The 22,866-nt window shown below is 41.3% G+C and overlaps 1 protein-coding gene across 1 annotated transcript; it reads left to right on the top strand.

The window, feature by feature from the left end:
* Nucleotides 1–1,217: 1,217 nt before the first annotated feature.
* SF3A3 (splicing factor 3a subunit 3) lies at nucleotides 1,218–22,071 on the top strand. Its single transcript, XM_006186343.3, has 17 exons — nucleotides 1,218–1,482; nucleotides 1,757–1,804; nucleotides 3,131–3,183; nucleotides 3,296–3,401; nucleotides 5,599–5,671; nucleotides 6,043–6,134; nucleotides 7,052–7,134; nucleotides 7,897–8,035; nucleotides 8,999–9,067; nucleotides 9,622–9,689; nucleotides 9,848–9,955; nucleotides 10,771–10,840; nucleotides 12,853–13,017; nucleotides 13,113–13,223; nucleotides 13,995–14,085; nucleotides 20,673–20,728; nucleotides 21,782–22,071. Exons 1-17 carry the CDS (start codon nucleotides 1,387–1,389, stop codon nucleotides 21,857–21,859), a joined length of 1,506 nt encoding a protein of 501 aa, XP_006186405.1. The 5' UTR covers nucleotides 1,218–1,386; the 3' UTR covers nucleotides 21,860–22,071.
* Nucleotides 22,072–22,866: the final 795 nt, after the last annotated feature.

Genomic DNA, 22,866 nt, shown 5'->3' with positions numbered 1-22,866 from the left:
TCTGAGTTTATACAGATTTTTTAAACAGCTTTATTGAGGTATAAATTACATACCATAAAATTCACCCAATTTGAGTGTACAATTCAGTTAGTTTTAGCAAATTTAATAGAGTGGTGCGACTATCACCATAATCCAATTTTAGAACATTTCTATCACCCCTCCCCCAAAGATATATTGTCTTTTGCAGTAATTTCCTGTCTCCTTCAGCAACTGGCAACCACTCATCTACTTTGTCTCCATAGATTTGCCATCTGTACATTCAATATATCATTTTTGTGTGTGTGTCTGGCTTATTTCACTTAGGTTGATGTTTTCATGATTCATCCATATTATAGCATTCCTTTATTGCCATATAATATTCCATTGTATGGATACACCACATTTGGTTTGTCCATTTACCAGTTAATGGACTTGGGATTTGCATCCAGTTTTTGTTGTTTATGAATAACACTGCTATGAACATCTGAATTAATGGACATAAGTTTTCATTTCTCCACCTAGAAGTGGACATGTAGACTTGCTTCATTCTTTTTTATTTATTTTTTATTCTTTATTTTGGGGGGGTATTTCATACTTTTTAAAACAGCTGTATAGCATTTTACTGCTTGGATGTACCGTATTTTAACCATGCCCCTGCTGGTAGACAATTAGGCTGTTTCTACATACGAATTTCTTTTAAAAAGAAGGAAGGAAGGAAGGAAAGAAAGAAACGGAAGGAAGGAAGAGGGAGGGAGGGAGGAAGGAAGGAAGGAAAGAAGGGAGGAAGGAAGGAAGGAAAGAAGGAAGGAAGGAAGGAAAGAAGGAAGGAAGGAAGGAAGGAAGGAAGGAAGGAAGGAAGGAAGGAAGGAAGGAAGGAAGGAAGGAAGGAAGGAAGGGGAAGAGAAAGGAAATAAAGAACAAAACCCGCTATCATCCCCATTTTATTGACAAGGGCATGGAGATCCCAAGAAGGGAAAAACGTTGTCACAGGTCACACTGAGAGATGGAGATCCAAGTTCGGGTTCCCCAGCTCCCATCCACGCTCTTCAAATACTCAGTCCGAGACCCTGCCAGCAGGGCCGCCGGGCCCCAGGAAGCCCGGGGATGCCAGGTTAGATTCCTTAACGCCAGGCAAATGGGTTTCTGTATGCCCCCTAGAGGCACCTGCAAACCGTTAGGCATCGCGCCACACACACCCGGCCAGCAGGGGGCACTGCAGCCGTCTCCATAGCACTGACTGGATCTCCTACAGTGCTCGCTTTTCTGAGTCCCCGAGGCACTTCCGGCAGGCGCGGAACTTTGGTGCTGCCGGACGCACAGCTTGCGGACGCGGGCGCGCAAGGCGGCAGGAGTTGTTTCCGGCCGGGTCGGTGGTCTGGGTTGAGTTGCCGCGGCGGAGGAAGGAAGATGGAGACGATTCTGGAGCAGCAGCGACGCTATCATGAGGAGAAGGAACGGCTCATGGACGTCATGGCTAAGGAGATGCTCACTAAGAAGTCCACGGTGAGTGGGGCCTGGGAAGGAGGTACCTCTGAGGTTGGGCCCCATACCGTGTTTAACCTGAGAGCTTTCTTAGGCCCTCAGACCCGCCCCACGGCCCGCGCCCTCCCCGGGCTCCCCCGCCGAGCTCAGACTTTGGTAACCTCCCTCCGGGGCCTAGCGCCCCCGGGGCCTCTGGGCCACTAAGACCTGAGCGGGTAAGCTCCGCCCTCGGGCGGCCTTCCCAACTCCAGAAATCCGACTAACGGCGTCTGTGTCACCGTTTGCCTTTCTTCAGCTCCGGGACCAGATCAATTCTGACCACCGCACACGGGCCATGCAAGATGTGAGTGCCCCATTGTCCGCTTCTCTTTGGGTCTCGATGGGCAGGTAGAGGGGGGAAGGGGCCGCGGGGTGTCAACAATCCGGTAACCGGATTGGCCAGTCGGGTCGTCTGCCCTGAGATGTCCACGCTGCTGCCAAACCTGAGGGTGTTTAACCGCCCTTGTTCGCGTCTCTAAATGGAGAACTCTTACTCATTCTTCATTACACTCAGAAAGATGCCCCTTCTTATAGCATCGTGTCTCATGGATGTACAGAGTAGTTATGAGGAATCAATGATTCAGGCTCAGAAGGTATTCTGCCTTCTCCCCAAAAGAGAATGCTGTGTATTTGTGTTTTCCTCCCAGAACACTGTATTGAAGTATTTGAAGAATATTTGGCTACCACGCTGCATTTCCTAGTAATAGTTCAATTTCTTATTTTTAGAAAACTTATCAAAATCAAAATATTGATGTTCGTTAAAGCCAAATGATAAGTAAACGGAGGTCTGTTATACTGTACTCTCTACTCTTGAACGTTTGAAATCTGTTTAGAAAGGAGTAGAAGACCTAATCAGAGTTTCTGATTTGGGGGAGAAAATTAGCATTACAAGGCCTTCGTCCCTTATCTAAATTCCCCAATCCAAAATACTCTGAAAACAAAAGGTTTTTTGTTTGTTTTTTCTGGTAATTACTTGGTGGCAAAAACCTGACTTAACCTGAACAGATGAGAGGCTTTTTTTTTATGGTTTATCCTATTTAATAGATAATGGTGTAGGTTTCACTGCAGAACTATTAATACGCATTCCAGATTCCACTAGGGGTATTATGTATAGTACCTTCCTGAACTTAAAAATTCCAAATTCTAAAACAAATCTGACCCCAAAAGTTTTGGAAAAGAGACTGTGTACTTTTACCATGTTGAGTTTGAATCCAAAGGAAGCTGTATGATGTTTTATTTAGCCTGTGCACTCCTCAGTCACACTACTTTCTGAAGTAGTGAAAACCATCTTGGACCATCCTTTTTTAGCTTTGAGGGTCTCGGGTGGAAACTAATGTTTACCAAAAGATGACTCTCTTACTTGGCTCTGTTTTATGATTCTTCTAGGGAAAGTTAAATATAGGAACTTTCTGCCACCCCTCAAGTCACATCACTTAGGTAATCTTAAAAATGACCTGTTTTAAAAGCTAAGTGGGAACCAGTGCTGTCTATTAAAGGTACTAGAAAGCACAGGAATTTTTAACACATTTCTTGCGTTTTCCCTGGGCTTTGACTAGAGAGCCTTTGTTGGTTGTTTGGCTCTACATTGTACAGACTGCTTCATTCTAATGGGTTTGTGTTTGCCTTTCAGAGGTATATGGAAGTCAGTGGGAACTTGAGGGATTTGTATGACGATAAGGATGGGTAAGTGACAGTCACAGCCAATCCAGGAATTAGTGCTTTTGAGGCACCATGGTTAAAGGACTGACTTTCTGTGCTCCATGTTCTTTGGATTTTTTTTTTTCCAAAATTGTAGGTTACGAAAGGAGGAGCTCAATGCTATTTCAGGACCCAACGAGTTTGCTGAATTCTATAATAGGCTCAAGCAAATAAAGGAATTCCACCGGAAGCACCCCAATGAGGTATGACCTCAGGAAGTGTTTTCTCCAAACCTGCCCAAAGTGTATACTAAAGGAAAGGTGTGAGGAAAATAGTTGCCGCTCAGATGTCCCTTCAAAAATGAACTTGCCATTTAACTGCAAGGAGCATAGTTAGCTGATGTCCAGTGCTCTCCAGTGCTTTCAGGATCTTCCTCAACTTTAAGCTAAGGCCATTCTCTTCCTTGACAGCCCCCAGCCAGAGGCTGAGCACAGTGGGGGTACCACGGCCTGGTTATTTCTGCCCAATGTGAAACTTCTAGTGAGTAATCTTTGCTCAGGAGCTCCCTGTTGGGTTGTCCTATCTGCATCGTGATGTAGACTGTCCCTGCCCAGTCTTGCTCTCTCCTTTTTATATTCCATGGGTAGTACACCCCAATAAACTGCTTACACTCCTAATTCTGTCTTGAAATCTGCTGCCTAGAGGATCCAGCTAGCACAGAGAGGCTTTTACTCATTTCCAGGGGTCATTACACCTTCAAGATTCAACCCAGAGGCAACTCTTTCATGCAAATTCTTTCCTAGTCTATCCCATCCCCTAATTTTTCCTTTCTTTGTGATCCTATCATATTTTATGACAGTGAATGTCTGCCCTACTATACTGTAAAATTATAAGGAGTAGGGATTGCATCTCAGTTTTCGAGAAACCATTAAGCATCTTGCAGAGCTGACCAATGGAATTCTAGGGTTAGGGGGAGTGAGGCATGGCTGTAGGATAAGTGGAGAGAGTGGAGTTAACAATTACTCTGAGCTTTCACGACTATGTAACTGAAAGTTTGTTTGTTCCCTTGATAGAAATAAGGAAGAAGGAGATAACCCATTTGCAGTGGAAAATGAATTTACATAGATTTTCAGGTGATATATCTAGGTAGAAGTGTCCTATGAGCAGCTAGGTGACTGGGGCTTGAGAATTGTGTCACGTGGACTTGATGGTTGGAGCCATGAATCATAGAGTTCTGGGAGGGAGAGACAATGTGAAGGGAGACTGCCTTGGGGTACACTCACAATAAGGTACTTAGCTAAAGAGGAGTCTGGAAGCCTCCACCACAGGTCACATGGCCTCTCCAGGTCATGTTGTCTTACCAAAGCTCAGCAAATGAGTTTCAGAAAGGAAATTACTGTGTCAGCTGTTGTTGATGGGTAGCTGTCAGGATTGCTGCTCTGTTGAAGTAGGTTCACAGATAGATGGGAATGTGGTCACAAGGGTGCAAGTGGATAATGGGGACATAGTTGTGTGGAGTGTTTAACATACATTTGAAAGACTGGCAGGGAAGAGGAGAGGAGAAACAGGAGGATTATAAGCAACATAGGGAAGGTATACATGTTTAAAGGAAGCAGATGCGAAAATGAGAAGACTGCAGATACCAGACAGGAGGGGCTAACTTACTTGAGTTTAAGTGGAGGCAGATGGAGGTGTTCTCACACAGCTACAAGTCTCCCCAGTCCCTTTAGAGGGTAGAGTATTAGGTCTTTTGATAACCAAGTGAGAGGCCATGAGTACCATTCTGGTGTGTTAACCTTATCCCAGCCCCAGTAAAAAGGTGATGCAGAATAAATGGTTAAATGAATGATGGGGAGGTTGCCCAAGATACATTAAGGCAAAAAAAATAAGTCTGATTATGTGGAAAACAAAATAATAGTCTTGCACTTGCCTGTATGTACTTGCACAAATACATATATTTAAATACATAGAACAGTGGTTTCCACATTTTGCTGTGTATTTGAATCTGGCGGTCTTTGCAAAGTACTGATACTTACCCATGTCCCATTCTGATTTAATTGGTATTAGGTGCATTAGGGGTTTTTTTTTTTAGCACTCTCCCAGGTGATTCTAATGTGTAGCAAATTTTGGGAATGGCTGGCATTTAAACAAAGGTCTATTGACAGTATTTACCTATTTGCAGGAGAATTTTTAAGGGGTACTTTGATTTTTTTTTTAAATTTTGTCTTGTGTTTTTTGAGTTTTTGTGATCATGTGTTACTTTAGCAATTTTTAATTAAACAATGCAGAAAGGAAAAGGAAAAAGCAAGGTAGGTGAAAAACAAGTGCACTCCTAATGAAAAATAAAGCCAAATAAAGCCAAATAAAGCGTTAGAAGTTCAACTTTCTATATAGCCTATTTCTGTGATACTGCAACTTTTATGTTGAAAAGTCCACTTGAGGTTTTCTTTTTCCCATCAGATCTGTGTGCCAATGTCAGTGGAATTTGAGGAGCTCCTGAAGGCTCGAGAGAATCCAAGTGAAGAGGCCCAGAGTAAGTAGGGTTTAACATTTCTATCCAGCACGAGAAGTACAGGTTAATGACAGAGCTCAGATTTGTCCTGAGAGTCCTGGAAAGTGGCTGCAGAGAAATTTATAGCCAGGTTCTCTTACTGGTTTCCTTGTTGCTGGTGTCTAGGCTAGACTGACATCCTAAATTGGCCTTGGACAAAATACTCATTTTGTCTGAGCTTAGCTCAGATTCAGTGACCTGAAAAGCTGAAGCCTGTTCTCCTTATGAGCCTAGGGAAGACACTTGGATGAAGTGCTGCTTCATGAAACAAAAGACGAGCAGTCCACTTGAAAAGCCAGGTCTAAGAATGTCGTCTTTAGGATCTGAATCATTGATTTCTCTGATTCCTTCAGATTTGGTGGAGTTCACAGATGAAGAGGGCTATGGTCGTTACCTCGATCTCCATGACTGTTACCTCAAATACATTAACCTGAAGGCCTCTGAGGTAAGACCCAGGAGAGGGCAGAGTGGCTGTGATTCTAGGGGTGAGTCAGGACACTGGGCTGGGCTCCTAGAGTATCTTCCTTGTGTTTTGTAACTTATGTAGGTATTAAAGAGCTGGTGTGCTTTCTTGGAATGAAGTAGTATTCAAAATGAAAGTTGGATGTCTATAGTGAATACAATATGCATATTTTATTTATTAATTTTACTTTAATAATACAACAGACATATTTTGCTTTTGTAAAAAAAAAAAACTTTTTAACTCACAAATACATATCAAGCTCCAGTGTGAGGCACACATATTACTAAATACATGAAAGATACAAAAACATAATCTCTGCCAGCAAAGGGCTATTTAGTATCTTTTTTAAATGTATTAAAAAGTAACTTACCATAAGAGATGATTTAATGTGAGAGTCTCAGAAAGGTCACAAGGAAGTATACGGTGAAGTTTCTCTTGGCGTTGTAAGGAAATGTCCCAAAAGTTATGACTAAACTTTAAACCGCATCTGTCTGTCATGTTTTCATCTGTATCCATGTACTTGATCCAAAGATGTTCAATATGTGATTGAATGAGTGAATAAATGACACCTTCCAGGACCTTATTTTAGGATGCAGTGGTTGTCAGAGTCTTTAACCAAGTGCCTGGCATGTAGTAAGTGTTCAACAAATGTTTCTTTTAATTTACTATTACCTTGATCTTTATTTTGCAGAGTTAATTATGTGTCTCATATTCTACTCACTCGAGTGGAGTTAACACCCAGTTAGTGAAGGAATTAATTGATCGGGGGAAAAGACTAAAATGATCCGGGCCTTGTTACTTTGTTAGGCAGTGATCAATTTTGATCTCATTTATTGGAGATTATATATTGTAACTTGGTACAAACACCTATTTGAGCCTCTTGTCATTTCTCTTTCCAGAAGCTGGATTATATCACGTACCTGTCCATCTTTGACCAGTTGTTTGACATTCCTAAAGAAAGGAAGAATGCAGAGTACAAGAGGTAGGCATAGATTTGACTAGAAGATTATTTGATGAGAAGGCTTGAGGGCAGAGTTCTGAATTTTGTTGCCTGAAAGACATACATGAATGACTTTCAGGCTAATTGTAGGATAGGAATTTTGAATAGCGTGGGTGTTTTTACCCCCTTAACGGAGGCACTGGAATTGAACCCAGTACCTCGTGCACGCCCAGTACACACTCTGCCACTGTGCGGTACCCCCACCTCCTTGAATGGCATGGTTTTAAAACTCTGGCTCTGGAAAGATGTGTGTCTGTGGGCACATCTAATCTTAGACCCATACTGTTCCTAATTTTGTCTCATTGTAGAAGGAAGTCTCCCACCCAGGTGCCTCTGTGTCTTTGGAGTTTAATGGGGAAAAGTTAAACTTTCTCAGATTGTGACTGAAGTCAGGTACCTGGGTCTGATGTGCAGATGTTAAATTCTGTTTGTGTCATTATGTCCCTGGTTAGTAATCTGCGCTCTAGCTTCTTCTGTTTTTCCTCATTTTCTTTTTACCTGAAATCTTTTCTATGTGAGTTAAGATGTTAGTATTTGAAATTGTATCATGAGGATAAAGGAAGATAGGAAAAGTTAGAATTGAGATGACATTAGGAGAAAGCCAGTTTTCAGCTCATTTTAAAAAGTAGTATTATTACTTTTAAAAACTAGTATCACTGGAATTATACTTGTATTTTATAGGGCGTAACAGTGTTCAAAAATAGAAACCCTCTTGTTGTCTCTGTATTGTTTGTTCACCTATAGGTACTTGGAGATGCTGCTTGAGTACCTTCAGGATTACACAGATAGAGTGAAGCCCCTCCAAGACCAGAATGAACTTTTTGGGAAGATTCAGAATGAGTTTGAGAAGAAGTGGGAAAACGGTACCTTTCCTGGATGGCCGGTGAGCTTCAGGGGGGGCGTGGGCAGCGGACATGCCAGGAAAGTGGACTAAATTATTTTACTTTGATCTTGAGCCTCTGCTTTAGGGCATGAGATGCTGATCCCCTGGGATCTGTTGTGGCCATGAGATGTTCTCTGCCAAGTATGCTGGGTTTTCTCTGTGTACTTTGGAACGAGATTTGTCAGCACCAACTTGCCGTTGGCTAGACCCAGGATTTTCACCAACCATGTCTTTACTGCATGTGGTTCCCACTGACCAAAAACTGATACAATTTTGTGCTAGAAATCTTTACTGTAAATTTTCATTCCTGGGGATAAACTTGAGTTTTCCTAAACTCTCGGGGAGAGTTGGACCATCTGGTTTTTTTGCTCTGCTCTTGTAGGAATTCGGTTCTTATTCATACATGTGGATAAGAAAGGGGCCAACCAGCACCTAGTGCAGGCACACCTCATCTTACTATACTTTGCTTTCTTGCACTTCACAGATGGTGCATTTTTACAAATTTAAGGTTTGCAATTCTATTATCACCATTTTCTAACAGCATTTGCTCACTTCATGTCTCTGTCACATTTTGGTCATTCTTGCAGTATTTCGAACTTTTTCATTGCTGTATTTGTTATGGTGATGTGTGATCAGTGATCTTTGTTACCACCAAGACTCACTGAAGGCTCAGATGATGGTTAACTGTTTTTAGCAATAAAATATTTTTGACCGAGATATGTACATTGTTTTTTAGACATAATATTAATGCACACTTAGTAGACTACAGCATAGTGTAAATGTAACTTTTATGTGCACTGGGAAACTAAAAATTTCGTGTGACTTGCTTTATTGCGATACTTACTTTACTGGGTGGTCTGGAGCCAAACCTACAGTGTCTCCGAGATGTGCCTATAATTTAAGTGGCTCCCTTGCCTTCATTCTAAACCTGGATCTTGACAAACATCATATTATTCTTGCCAGAAAGAGACAAGCAGTGCCCTGACCCATGCCGGAGCCCATCTTGACCTCTCTGCTTTCTCCTCCTGGGAGGTATGTTTTCTTTAGCTACTGTACTGGTCTCGTCTGTTCACTCCCCAGAGGGCCACTGGATCTCCTGGTTTGTTTTGGGGGGGGTGGGAAGGGGGTGGTAATTAGGTTTATTTATTCACGTATTTATTTATTTATTAATGGAGGTACTGGAGATTAAACCCAGGACCTTGTACATGCTAAGCAGGCACTCTACCACTGAACTGTAACCTTCCCCCTTGATCTCCTGTTTTTAATGTTGAGGACTTACCATGATAAGACACCAGTTCTTGGGGCCAGTTATCTACAAAGGATAGAAAGTATATCCAGTTACACTTCTAGCTATGTTAAGCTGTAGCGGAGGTAATGGAACACTACCATATGATTATGTATGAAGCTGACCACAGAGTCATCCTTTGAAGAGTTTGAGCTTATTGCTAGAAGGTTGGCTCTGGAATGTGTGGTCTTGCCACAGCTTCAGGAACACCCACACACCAGCCTGCAGAGACCAAATATTGAGCATTTGTTGTTTCTCAAAATCTATATATATAAAGTTGTAACTTGTCTCTTTTATTTAGGAGTTGGCCTCCCTTGGTCTGGACAGATTGAAATCTGCGCTTTTAGCTTTAGGCCTGAAGTGTGGTGGGTAAGACACTTTTTTCTATTAGAACTATCTGGTTTACTGTGTGTTTCATGATTTTCTAAGTGGCTCTGATTCCATTCTTTGTCACCCCACACTGGAAAGATAAGCAAGTTTATATGGTAAAGTAACCCTGAAATCCTTTGCCCCTCGTGTCTCCTCAGGACCCTAGAAGAGCGAGCCCAGAGGCTATTCAGCACCAAAGGAAAGTCCCTAGAGTCACTTGACACCTCCCTGTTTGCCAAAAACCCCAAGTCAAAGGGCACCAAGCGGTAAGTGGGGGGGCGAGGGGGAACCTCTGCTTATAGTTTTAAATTTGTATTTCCATGCGTAATTCTTACCATGACAGAAATTTTAAAGCCTGTCTTATCACCATTATTGGTCCATCAAGATCCAGTTTGCTCTTTTTCTCTGCTAATGGCAGAGAGTCCTATCATTGTTGTAAACCAAGGACAACCTGTAGTCAGGTGATTGAAAGAGAGTGTCAACTCTAATGTTGAAACTGCTCTGGGTACCTTTTGTTACCTTGATAGGTCATTCAGGCTAAATAGATTCAAAAATATTTTTCTTTGTGCATTTTTGCTAATGACAGTTGAATCTGTTCTTGAGCCACATGCTTGTACAGGGTATTTTTTATATGTGGGTTTTCCTAATTCTTGAAACAACCCTGAAAGGTATTTGTTATCCTGACTTTTTGCAGATAAAGACTTAGAAAAGTGGTGTGGAATGCACCTGTTACCTCACAGTTACTAAGTAGCAAAGTCAGAATTTAGGCCCAAGTCGGCCTGTTCCAGAGCTTGCTTTCCTGTACCACATGTCCTTCGTATACTATAATGATAGGAATTTAAATACCTGGATGTGTTTTTCACCTTCTAGAATGAAGTCAGAAAGGAAGCTTCCAAGCATTCTAAAAAATAACCTCAGTACTTCAGCAAGTCCTGAGCTAAACAGAGCATTTGCTTTCACAATGTGACAACTTCTCATGTGCCTGTAATTTAATACACTCATGGAATAAATGTTCCCAAATGTAGGGAACATGGCACTAGGTAAAAGAACCCCTTAGTAATAGTTTGTTTCTTATTTTCAGAGACACAGAGAGGAACAAAGACATTGCTTTCCTGGAAGCCCAGATCTATGAATATGTAGAGATTCTTGGGGTGAGTAACTGACTTTGCTGAGGGCTGTAAATGTTACAAGGTACGGAAGTAAGAGAAATATGAACTTGTAGGATTTTTTTTAGGATTGCAAGAGGAATGTCAAACTACTTCAGCAGAAAATTGGGTTCTCCCAGGGACTTGGCCCTTCATTGAGATCTGTCCTGCTCTGTTCTTAGGTGTCTGTTGTTAGGTGATATTCCCAAGGTTGCCCAGTTCCCATGAGACTAGGCAGAGAGAATAGACTCCCCGCTCAATATAGTATCCAGATTCTTGGCCTGAGCTCCAGAGTATACCCAGAGGTGACCCAAGAAACAGACACTCAAAAGGCAAATAAGAATGGCTAATCTCAGCAGCTTTTCAGGTGTGGCTTACTACGAAAACGCATTACATATGTGTTCACAAAATTGTGAGAAACTTATTAAGGCTAGGAGGTTAGTGGTACAGAGCTGGCTGTGAGCTACTCCTTGAATATTCTTTCCGGAAGGAGCTGAAGTAGGGTTTGGGGGTTAAAAAAAAGGGGGGTGCTACCCTGCCCCGGATGCTTATCTCAGAGAGAAAGGAGGAGGAGGAGTGGGAAGAAATGACTATTTCAGGGAAGAGAAGGTGGAAGAAAGGGCAGCACTCAACCCAAAGAAGGTGGTCGGTGTCTCTGGGAGTCCTGCAGAGGGCCAGCCTTCCTGACAGGGGCTGCTTTGTGGAGTTTGCAGCTGCTCTCAGAGCCTTTCCCGTGACAAATGCTCACATGGTGTTTTGAGTGGGTGGCTCTGGCTCAGATAGCTGGTCTGCAGGTCTTTGTCCGTTGCCATGGCCAGTTTCATTCTGCCCTTGTTTAAGGACCACGCATACAGTGGCTATAGCACTGGTCAGCTGTTGATTCCCTCCGTTACAGCTGCTTGTGCTAAAAGGCGGCTAGTCAGACATTGGTCCCGGGGACACTTGTATTTCCCACAGTGGACTTGGGCTGTGCTAGTGTGGGCGGCGATCTGAGTCTCCAGTCCTCTGAAGGTGACTGTGAGGTTAAATTGTGCCCTGACATAAGCTGTACCCACTACTTCTCCTTCCTTTGAGAGCATTTTGCTTTCCCTGCCAGGAGGTGGCACCATTTTCTTTGGAATTCCAGCCCATTCCAGCCAAAATGGCTTCCAGAAGTTGCTCTCATTATGTACTGATAGTATTTTTACTGTGATCTCACCATTTATTGATACCTGTTGGTTTCCAGACATTATGCCAAATCTTTGGATACGATAGTGAATGTGGCACAGCTCTTGTCCTTGAAAACCCACTTTGTGGCTGGGGCTACAGATAACTGCAGTATAATGTGACCCATGCTGTAGTACATTGAGATTGAGTGTTCTAAGTAGAAAGGGGGGAAAAGTGTTCCAGGTTGACGAAACAGCAAGCATGAAGGTAGAATATTATGAAAGGAAATGAGATATTTAGTAAATAATGAGAAAACCAGTGTGTCAGGGGTGTGCCTTTTGAAGGAATGAGTGGTCAGAGTGAAATCTGGAAAGTTATGTTGGAAATTTGGACCTTATCCTTTAAGCAGCAGAGAGCCAATGAAAGTTCTTTAGCAGAGTGTACCATTAGACTGGTTTTGTTGAGCAAATAAACATGGAAGTTCAACTGAAATAAGGAGAGATTCAGGGCAGATTAGAAGGTTGTCATCTTGGTGAGGGCAGTAACAGTGGGAAAGGGAAGGAACGACTGGTTCAGGAGACACTTTAGAGACAGAAGAGAGAGACTGCTCTCTGTTGTTCTGTGATAGTCTGGGCCTCAGGTGAGTAACTTAGGCAGGGCTATAAATCCTTTCACTTTTCCTGTTAAGATCAGGGAAGGCCTGCTGATAAGGAGTTCTGATTTGAGAGTAAGACTTTCCCTTTGTTCTACAAGAAAGAAAACCTGATCCTTGGAAATGAAGGGATCAGCAAGGGTTACAGGAAGATAGGAAACTCCCCCTTTTGTTCTGCACTATTCTCTGACATACCTTTTCATTTATGGACCTGACTTAGGAACAGCGACATCTCACCCATGAAAATGTACAGCGCAAGCAGGCAAGGACAGGAGAAGAGCGAGAAGAGGAGGAGGAAGAGCAGATCAGCGAGAGCGAAAGTGAAGATGAAGAGAACGAGATCATTTACAACCCCAAAAACCTGCCCCTTGGCTGGGATGGCAAGGTAGGTCCCAGCCCTGCCGTTTTTCCCCCATCTCCTATTTTGGAAGCAGATGCAGGCATTAGTCTAATACTATTCTCTTATCTGATTCTTTTCAGCCCATTCCTTACTGGCTGTATAAGCTCCATGGCCTAAATATCAACTATAACTGTGAGATTTGCGGCAACTACACCTACCGCGGCCCCAAGGCCTTCCAGCGGCACTTTGCTGTAAGGAATTGAGAGCCATTTCTCTTGGGCTTTGAAGTGTGAAACATGAGTCTTAGAGAAGGGGATAGGAGCAGCCTGAGAGGATCACTAGTGTCCAGAGCTTAAGAGACTCAGAGAGGAGTGGATCTAAAGTCCAGCATGTGACACATGGCCTCTAGCACGAGCACCAGCCGTGAGTGGTGCCTGAGACAGTTCTGGAGGCATTCCGCCACTCCACTGTTTGAACCACATTTCTGTTTTCTCTTGCTTGCTCTTTGCTTCTCTCTTTTTGTCTCTCTGACTCCTTGGTCATTCCTCTATCCTATTGCTAGCACTCAGGACCAAAAAAGGGGCTGACTGCCTCCTTCTTTGGGTCTTAAATGAGTCTTTGCCTCTTGAAAAAAAGAAATGAAGAGGATGACATGTATCAACCTATTCTTAAGACAACGCATTATCTGGGTGGTACTCCAGTAAGTGGATTCACCCTTGTTTTGTTTCTGCCTTCAGTTCTTAGTACTTGGAAAGAAATTTTACATAATCAGATGGATCAAAGTGGGAAATCCAAAAGACAGGTTCTTGGAGGGGATAGTGGGAGGGAGGGAGACACAAAAGACATTTGACCAAGTCTTCAGTCAGAAGGTCCTAGAAGGAAAAGAATAAGAGTAGAGACAGGAGAGAGTAGGTGGAGCCTTCACAAAGGGTCAGGATAGGGTTTATGAGTAGAATGGAGTTAGTTCTCTGTGTTCAGTCAATCCCATTTCACATTGTCCTCTCGCTTCTCACTTCTCCCAGGAATGGCGTCATGCTCATGGCATGAGGTGTTTGGGCATCCCAAACACTGCCCACTTTGCTAATGTGACACAGATTGAAGATGCCGTCTCCTGTAAGTAAGCTTTACTTACTGTTCCCTGGGCCACACCAAGGGGCCACTCCTACAGTTCCCTGTCCTGATACTCTGGTGTATGCAGGCCTGAGGGTGGCAGCTGGTGGATTTGTACAAACGACTGCAGTCATACAGTTACTGCTCTTTGAAGGGATAAGTTAGGCAACTGATTATTCCTCCTTTGAGGAGAACTCTGTGCTAGTATAAAACAGACCTTTTAACTGGGGTCTGTGAACTCCCCTGTATGGAAGAGTTTGAGTGAATGGGTATGTGTATATTTTTCTGAATTGATTTTACTGTGTTAAGAACTGCAGATACGAAGGAGAAAATAGAAATGGTCTCAGTAAGTTTATTTCTGAGCTGACAGAACAGATACACAGCAACGTGGCAGCAAAATACCTCTTGGAGAGAAAGCCAGGTGCAGTGTGTCCAGGAATGTGTGGTTGAGGCACCCAGGGACCTCAGTCAGGCTTCCTGTTTGCCTGGCAATGGTGGCTGTTTGCACCATTAGCAACTTCCTCACAGGCTTCTTGTTTTCTTTCTGGTTTATCTCTTCTCTGTCATGTTTTCACTTTCAGCCAGTTAGACTGTGAAGAAAGGAATATTACCACTCCACTTTGTCAGATTTCAGGCACTCCCTCTCAAGTGCACGTATCACACTACTTGGCTGCATGGTCAGCTAACTCCTTTGGCTCCCAACTCTGGGGCTATTCAAATCCTCCGTGGCAGAGCCAAGCAGAAATGACCTTCTAAAGAGCTCCCTGATCCCTGACTTAACCCGTGGATTCTGGGAACTCTTTCATTGAATTTTTTGTGTGCAGTCAGCTTTAGGGACTCCTAGCTTTCTTGTCTTCCCTTAATCATTTATAAGCCAGGATCATATAGTTGCAATCAGAATTATAATGTCTCTTATCAGATTATCCACTTAGCCTCTTTTCATTTTTGCCCTTCACTTTGTTGGGAGGAAATTAAAATAGTAATGAAATTTCATAGAATCATAATGCATTTTGAATGCAGTCTCATTTTTAGATGTGTTTTCTAGCTGCATGTCACTAATAAATAGATCACAGTTCATTTTTTGTGTATTTACGTCCTTCAAATTGCCTGAGTTAATTTGTTACTTGATATCTTGAAATTGATCCATTTATTTTAGGCTTACAATCATGCCAACTGCAAAAACAAAGGTGATGTTTTAATTAATTTTGTTCTGTGTGTTATTTCTCTTCATGGATAGTTATCTTAAGCATTGCCCCCCAAGTCTTATGTTAAATAGATGCAGGTAATAGGTCATCCCTGCCTGGATGCTGTTTTTAAAAACTGTGGTGATGCATACTAACTTTTAAGATTGGCTCATGATTTTATCATCATGTTCCCCAAGAGAAAGATGACAACATTTTTACCACTATTACTTTTATCAGGCCTTGGATAAAACAGCATTCCTAAATTATTTCATACTGGGTGGTAGATATTCTTTTAATGTAGTTATTTATCCTGTTAGGATTCTATTTAAAAGTTATGTTTTTACTTTCATAAATAAAAGAAGTGCTTTTTCTTTTCCTTTCAGGTGTCAAATTTAGGGGTCAAAACCATATATGTGGCATAAAATCAATGGGATTACATGCTACATTCTGTTCTGTCATTTGAAACTATTTACTATTTTTTAATTGGAGTATAGTCAAACTGTTTATATTTAAACAGAGGTTACTTTTTCAAACAAAGGGACAACTCTGAGAAGATTCTTTAGTTAATAGCCCATACAGTTCCTTGATTTATTATGACAGGGTAGGAAACCAGGTGCTTTATTTCTATTGAGTTTTACTCTTTCCTTTTTCCTATTAGTACTTTCTTTGATCTTGTTTCGTTGTTCCTTTCTTCAATCTTTAGTCAAGAATTCACTTTTTTTGAGCTGTAGTTGATTTACAATATTAATATCAGGTGTACAACATAGTGATTCAAACTTTGTATGGCTCATACTCCATTTAAAGTCATAAAATATTGGCTATGTTCTCTGCTGTATAATACATCCTTGTAGCTTATTTATTTTATATATAGTAGTTTGTACCCCTGAATCCCCTGTCCCTATCTTGCCCGCCAGCCCTTGCCTTCCCCACTGGTAAGCACTAGTTCTCTATATTTGTCAATCTCTTTTTTGTTATATTCACTAGTTTATTATATTTTTTAGATTCCACATGTAAGTGATATCATACTTGTCTTTGTATTTGTCTTTTCTGTCTGACTTATTTCAGTTAGCATAATACCCTCCAGATCCATCCATGTTGTTGCAAATGACAAGTTTTCATTCTTCTTATGGCTGAGTAGTATTCCATTGTCTCTGTGTGTGTGTGTGTATACATCATGTCTTTTTTATCATTCACCTGTTGATAGACACTTAGGTTACTTCCATATCTTGGCTACTATGAATGTTGGGGTGCATGTATCATTTCAAATTAGTTTTTGTTTTCTTCAGATACATACCCAGGAGTGGAATTGTTTGATCATATGGTAGTCTTATGTTTAGGGTTTTTTTTGTTGTTGTTGTTGTTGTTTTTGAGGAACCTTCCTACAGTTTTCCATGGTGGCTGCACTAATTTACATTCCCACCAACAGTGTACAAGAGTTTCCTTTCTCCACATGCTCCCCAACCTTTGTTATCTATGGTCTTTTTGATGATGGCCATACTGACAGGTATGAGGTGAAATCTCTTTGTGGTTTTGATTTGCATTTCTCTGATGATGAGTGATATTGGGCATTTTTTCATGTGCCTGTTGGCCATCTGTATGTCTTCTTTGGAAAAACATCTATTCAGATCATCTGCCAATTTTTTAATCAGTTGGTTTTTTGCTATTAAATTGTATGAGCTATTCATGTTTTGGATATTAACCCCTTATCTGTCAGTCATATCATTTGCAAATTTTTTCTTCTGTTCAGCAGGTTGTTTTCATTTTGTTGACAGTTTCCTTCACTGTGCAAAAGCTTTTAAGTAGGTCCCGTTTGTTTATTTTGCTTTTGTTTCCTTTGTCTTAGGAGACAGATCCAAAAAGTATTGCTACAATTTATATCAAAATATCAAATTTATACCATGTTTTCTTCTATGAGTCTTACATTTAGGTCTTTAATCCATTTTGAATTTATTTTTGTATATGATGTGGAGAAGTGTTCTAATTTCATTCTTTTACATGAAGCTAATTTTCCCAGCACCATTTATTGAAGAGACTGTCTTTTCCTCATCATGCCTCTTTTGTCATAGATTAATTGGCTGTAAGTGTGTAGGTTTATCCTTGTGCCCTCTATTCTGTTGCATTGATCTATGTGTCTCTCTTTGTGCCAGTACCATACTGTTTTGATTATCGTAGTGTTAGAGTATAGTTTGAGGTCAGGAAACATGATACCTCTAACTCTGTTCTTCTTTCTCAAGATGTTTTGGCTACTTAAGAACTCTTCTTTGGTTCTTTATTCTTTCTAATATAGGCATTTAGAGCTAGATGTTATTCTGTTAGGAATCCATCAGAAATATCCATTATTTATGTTATATTTAAAGCTTAATTAAAGCTGTTACTTCTGATTTTTAAAAAACTAATTCAGAAATTATTTAAAAGAGTACTATTTTTTTTAACATCTTTTATTGAGTTATAGTCATTTTACAATGCTGTGTCAAATTCCAGTGTAGAGCACAATTTTTCAGTTATATATGAACATACATATATTCATTGTCACATTTTTTTTTTGCTGTGAGTTATCATAAGATCTTGTATATATTTCCCTGTGCTATACAGTATAATCTTGTTTATCTATTCTACATTTTGAAATCCCAGTCTGTCACTTCCCACCCCCTGCTCCCTTGGCAACCACAAGTTTGTATTCTGTGTCTATGAGTCTGTTTCTGTTTTGTATTTATGGTTTTTTTTTTTTTGTTGGTTTTTTTTTTAGATTCCACATATGAGTGATCTCATATGGTATTTTTCTTTCTCTTTCTGGCTTACTTCACTTAGAATGACATTCTCCAGTAACATCCATGTTGCTGCAAATGGCGTTAATGTTGTCGGTTTTTGTGGCTGAATAGTATTCCATTGTATAAATATACCACATCTTCTTTATCCAGTCATCTGTTGATGGACATTTAGGCTGTTTCCGTGTCTTGGCTATTGTAAATAGTGTTGATATGAACATCGGGGTGCAGGTGACATTTTGAAGTAGGGTTCCTTCTAGATATATGCCCAAGAGCAGGATTCCTGGGTCATATGGTAAGTCTATTCCTAGTCTTTTGAGGAATCTCCATACTGTTTTCCACAGTGGATGCACCAAACTGCATCCCCACCAGCAGTGTAGGAGGGTTCCCTTTTCTCCACAGCCTCTCCAGCATTTGTCATTTGTGGACTTTTGAATGATGGCCATTCTGACTGGTGTGAGGTGATACTTCATCGTAGTTTTGATTTGCATTTCTCTAATAATTAGTGATATTGAGCATTTTTTCATGTTCCTATTGATCATTTGTGTATCTTCCTTGGAGAATTGCTTGTGTAGGTCTTCTGCCCATTTTTGGATTGGTTTGTTTGTTTTTTTCTTATTCAATCATGTGAGCTGCTTATAAGACTACTATTTTTAAATTCTGTTTTATTTATTCCTGTTTTTCTTGGTCCATGCAGTAAGATACAGAATTTCTGCCTTTAGAATATATTGTAAACTTGTGTCCAAGTATATAGTCAGTGATTTGTTAAAAGATTTATGTACACCTGAAAGAAAGTACTCCTCTCTATTTGTAGGCTGTTTCATTTTCTTCCAGTATTCAGGTCTTTTATTTCATACTTAGATCTATTCATTTTGAATTCTGATAGGCTTTGTTGACATTTCCAGTTGTAATTAAACTTTGTCTCTTGCATTTCAGCCACTTTTGTGTGCACTTTGTTTTGTGTTTGAGCCACATAAATTCAATACTGTATTGTAACCTAAATTGATCACTGCCATTTTCTTTTTGGAATTCCCTTTATCTCATAGCTTGTTTATTCTCTTGTGATAGACTTAGACCGTTTCCCCAGTTATCAAAGTTTTGGCAGCAAATGTGGGCTTTTTTTCACCCTAGTCATTTTAGTACCACTCTGGGTTTGATTCCTGAATGGCCTGGACAGAGAATAAGAAGAGGCTCTGCCCTGGCACATAATAAATTCTCCATTCCTTCATGGTGTACATATTATCTGGACCAGTTAATTTAAGGTGATTAGAAAGGAAGGAAAAGATGGTTAGTTGAGCACCTGTATGCCAGGCACAGAGCTAAGCACTTTCTTATATATTGCCTCATTAATTATTTCTTCACCCATCTTAGGCTTCAGCTTTTTCCATAGGATATTTCTTCTAAACTTGTCAAATTTGGAGATTGTTCTACTTGATGGGAAATGTGAAAGCATATAGGAATCAAGTAGTTCCTTTCACTGTCATCTAGTAATATTTTATCATCTTACCGCTGTAGCAGCAGACCTGTCTCATCTGTTCCACGCATGTAGTTGTTTGTACGTATCTGCTCACTACCTCTGAAGCTATGGTGGTGTCTATAAATGTCTTCCCTTTTCATGTTCTTTGGAATAATTTGTTACTGAACTATCAGAATTCTTGTTTTTCTAATTCAAAAAGGCATATGCACCCCAGTGTTCATAGCAGTACTATTTACAATAGCCAAGACATGGAAGCAACCTAAATGTCTATTGACAGATGACTGGATAAAGATGTGGTGTATGTGTATACAATGGAATACAACTCAGCCATAAAAACAAATGAAATAATGCCATTTGCAGCAACATGGATGGACCTAGAGATTATCATACTAAGTGAAGTAAGTCAGACAGAGAAGGGCAAATACCATATGACATCGCTTACATGTGGAATCTAAACACATGACACAAATGAACTTATTTACAAAACAGAAAGAGACTCAGACATAGAAAATAAACACAGTTACCAGGGCAGAAAGTGGGGAGAGAGGGATAAATTGGGAGTTTGGGATTGGCTGATACAAACTACTATGTACAGAATAGATAAACAACAAGGTCCTACTGTATAGCCCAGGGGGCTATATTCAGTGGCTTGTAGTAACCTGTAATGAAAAAGAATATATATATTTATATATTTTTTATAAAAAGGAATTCTTGTTTTAATGTCTTTAGTGTTTCTTCAGCTATCTTACCGTATTTCACTTTTTTCCTTCTGAAGTTTTTGAAATTTATGCACCAGACTTTTTAAATAAATGTATTTGACAATGTGTAGTGTTTTTTTCTCTTTATTATGAAATTTAAGACAGTAAGGTTATGTGTTGTACCACATTAACTTCTGCCTTTGAGAGTGTCAGTTCTCAATTCTAAGAGGTCTTTGATTATATTTGATCTAGCTTTTATTTTATAGCAAAGCAAAGATGATGGTAAATTTTGCAGTGGAAGGCGTTTTGTCCACAGGTGTTCCAGAACCAAAATTCTAGTTAGGGCCCTGCAAAAGTTTCAAGGGCGGGCGCTCAGGGGGACCCTAATGAGGGATGTGTTGTAACACTGCGTGCCCAGTAGATAAACTCAGTTGAATCTGATTGCTGATCATTTCTCGTCCTGCAGTGTGGGCCAAGCTGAAACTGCAGAAGGCGTCAGAACGATGGCAGCCTGACACTGAGGTGAGTGCTACTGTAGCATCAGGGACAGCATTAAGCGACAGAGGACCCTTCCCATGTAGAAGGGAGGTGAAAGATCCCTGGTCCCCTGCAGTAGCAAGTATAATGTGACAATATCTATAAATTGGCTCTTGACTTGTAAGCCTAATTTATTTGTGATATTAAATGTATCAGCCTTTAAATCTGTGTCTTAAAACGGGTTATGTTTTCCCATTGAAATTTTTTTTTTTTGATGGAGGTACTAGAGATTGAACCCAGGACCCTGAGCATGCTACTACTAAACATGCGCTCTACCCCTGAGCTACACCTGCCCCCCATCTCCCACTGAGGTTTTGAAGTGGCAAGGAGGAGTATCCTGTGGCTAGCCCTGCCATGAGGATTCCTAAGAAGCTGAGAATCCATGTCATACGTTAGCTCTCCTCTGAGGAGAGCATCAAAGGGGAGGTGATCCTCTCGTGGGGTGGGAGGCGTCCTCGTAGGTGCTGGGTTCTCAAGAGTTCTCAGTTCTCAGAGATGAGGGGTGATGGGCACGTGAGATATCATAGCTACTCCCTCTCTTTCAGGTCAGTGGTTTTCAATATTCCTTTTTTAGCACCAAACCCCTTTCCAAACTGTAATGTAGAACTCCAGTATATAAAATAGAATAAAGCAGAACTCTGGATGTGGAGAAGCTCAGCCTTCTTGGCCTCCCTTTCATCCTTAGAGTGGGATGACAGAGTGGCATCTTGGATAGAAACCTAGATTTCTAGGGTTCTTAGGAACCATTTGAAAACTGTGTCTTAAGTGAGCCTTTCTCAACCAGAGTTCCTCGTCTTAAACACAAAAAGTGATTTGAATAAACTGTTTTCTCAGATTTCCCCCAAGGGTCGGTCATAACTGGTACCATTCTGGATACCTGATGGATGCCATGGGCAGTAGGGCAGAACCCCAGTTGAGAAAGGCTGTCTTACAGGAATGTCTATCAGTCAGGCCAGGATGAGCTCAGGTACCCAGAGGTCGGTTCCAAACATGTCTCCCAGGAGGTGTAGCTAACAGTGTTCCTCTTCCCTTTTAAAGGAAGAGTATGAAGACTCCAGTGGGAATGTTGTGAATAAGAAGACTTACGAGGATCTGAAAAGACAAGGACTGCTCTAGTGTTCGGGGACGTCTCAGCTTTTGGGCTTGCCCAGGCTTCCCTAAGATCTGCTTTTTCTATTTCCCAACCAGATGCTCCTAAAGACTCTTTGCTACTTAGTCTTATGGACTAGCGTGCATCTTGTAGAAACAAGGCATGCTGGCAGATTGCAGGGTTGGGATGTGTTTTTATCTTTGTTTTATATTAAAAACGATTCTGTTGGAAAATAAGACCAGCCCATGTTCTGAATGTGTTTTGTACTGAAGCCCAGGATTATTGACTAATTCAGTTCTCTAGTTCTTAACACCTCCCTACGTCTTTCTCATAAACTTGAGTAGCAACTAACGATTAATGAGCACCTGGTAATGTTATATATGATACTTGGTAAATCTGACCTAGCCTCACTCCCCGCCCCCATTTGCTGCCACTTCCCCAAATGAGTATCACCCCAGGATAAGCCCTGCCCTTAACTGAGTCAGCCATTCATGCACATATTAGGGAAAGTAGGGAAAGTGAGCCAGGACCTCTGCTAAGGACAAAGTTGTGGCACCACAGTTGCTTTTTTATTTGCATAAAGGAAGGAGTTGGAATGGCCTGCAGCCCTGCCCCTTCTTCAGGCCACAGCAGCCTGGCATGCAGTTGGACTAGGAGCAGAAGTGACTTCCCCTGCTTGCTAGTTCAGAGCAAGAGTCTTTGGTGATCCTGCCTGCCTTTTTCATCTGTAGGATCCCTACTTGACTGGGAAGTGGTTAATATTCTTGTGTTCTCCAAGCCCAGATAGCCAAGGTGTCGGGTGGAAGCTGAGCAGCTGCCTCAGGATCTGAATCTGGTGTCCCAAATGGAGACGGGGAGCTTGGATCTGCCCACAGGCACAGTCAGCTGAAGGCCAGGGCCTGCTCCAGAGCAGGATCTCCCCAGGGGCCCGGCCTCCTTTGCCCCTCAGCGCCCAGACCTTCAGTTCCTTTGTAACGTATCTACTTGTAAATATCCTAACTCCGGAGCGGCCTTCTCCCTCACTCACCTGCTG

This window comes from Camelus ferus, chromosome 13 (assembly GCF_009834535.1).
Source record: "Camelus ferus isolate YT-003-E chromosome 13, BCGSAC_Cfer_1.0, whole genome shotgun sequence".
NCBI classification, from domain to species: Eukaryota; Metazoa; Chordata; class Mammalia; order Artiodactyla; family Camelidae; genus Camelus; species Camelus ferus.
The sequence above is the reverse complement of the archived record's forward strand: the minus strand, read 5'-3'. Positions and strand labels throughout refer to the sequence as shown.

Coding starts and splice junctions, on each gene's coding strand:
- SF3A3 (XM_006186343.3), top strand. CDS start 1,387: ATGGAGACGATTCTGGAGCAGCAGCGACGCTATCATGAGGAGAAGGAA. Junction 8,036..8,998: donor GTACCTTTCCTGGATGGCCG/GTGAGCTTCAGG, acceptor TATTCTTGCCAG/AAAGAGACAAGCAGTGCCCT. Junction 10,841..12,852: donor AATATGTAGAGATTCTTGGG/GTGAGTAACTGA, acceptor GACCTGACTTAG/GAACAGCGACATCTCACCCA.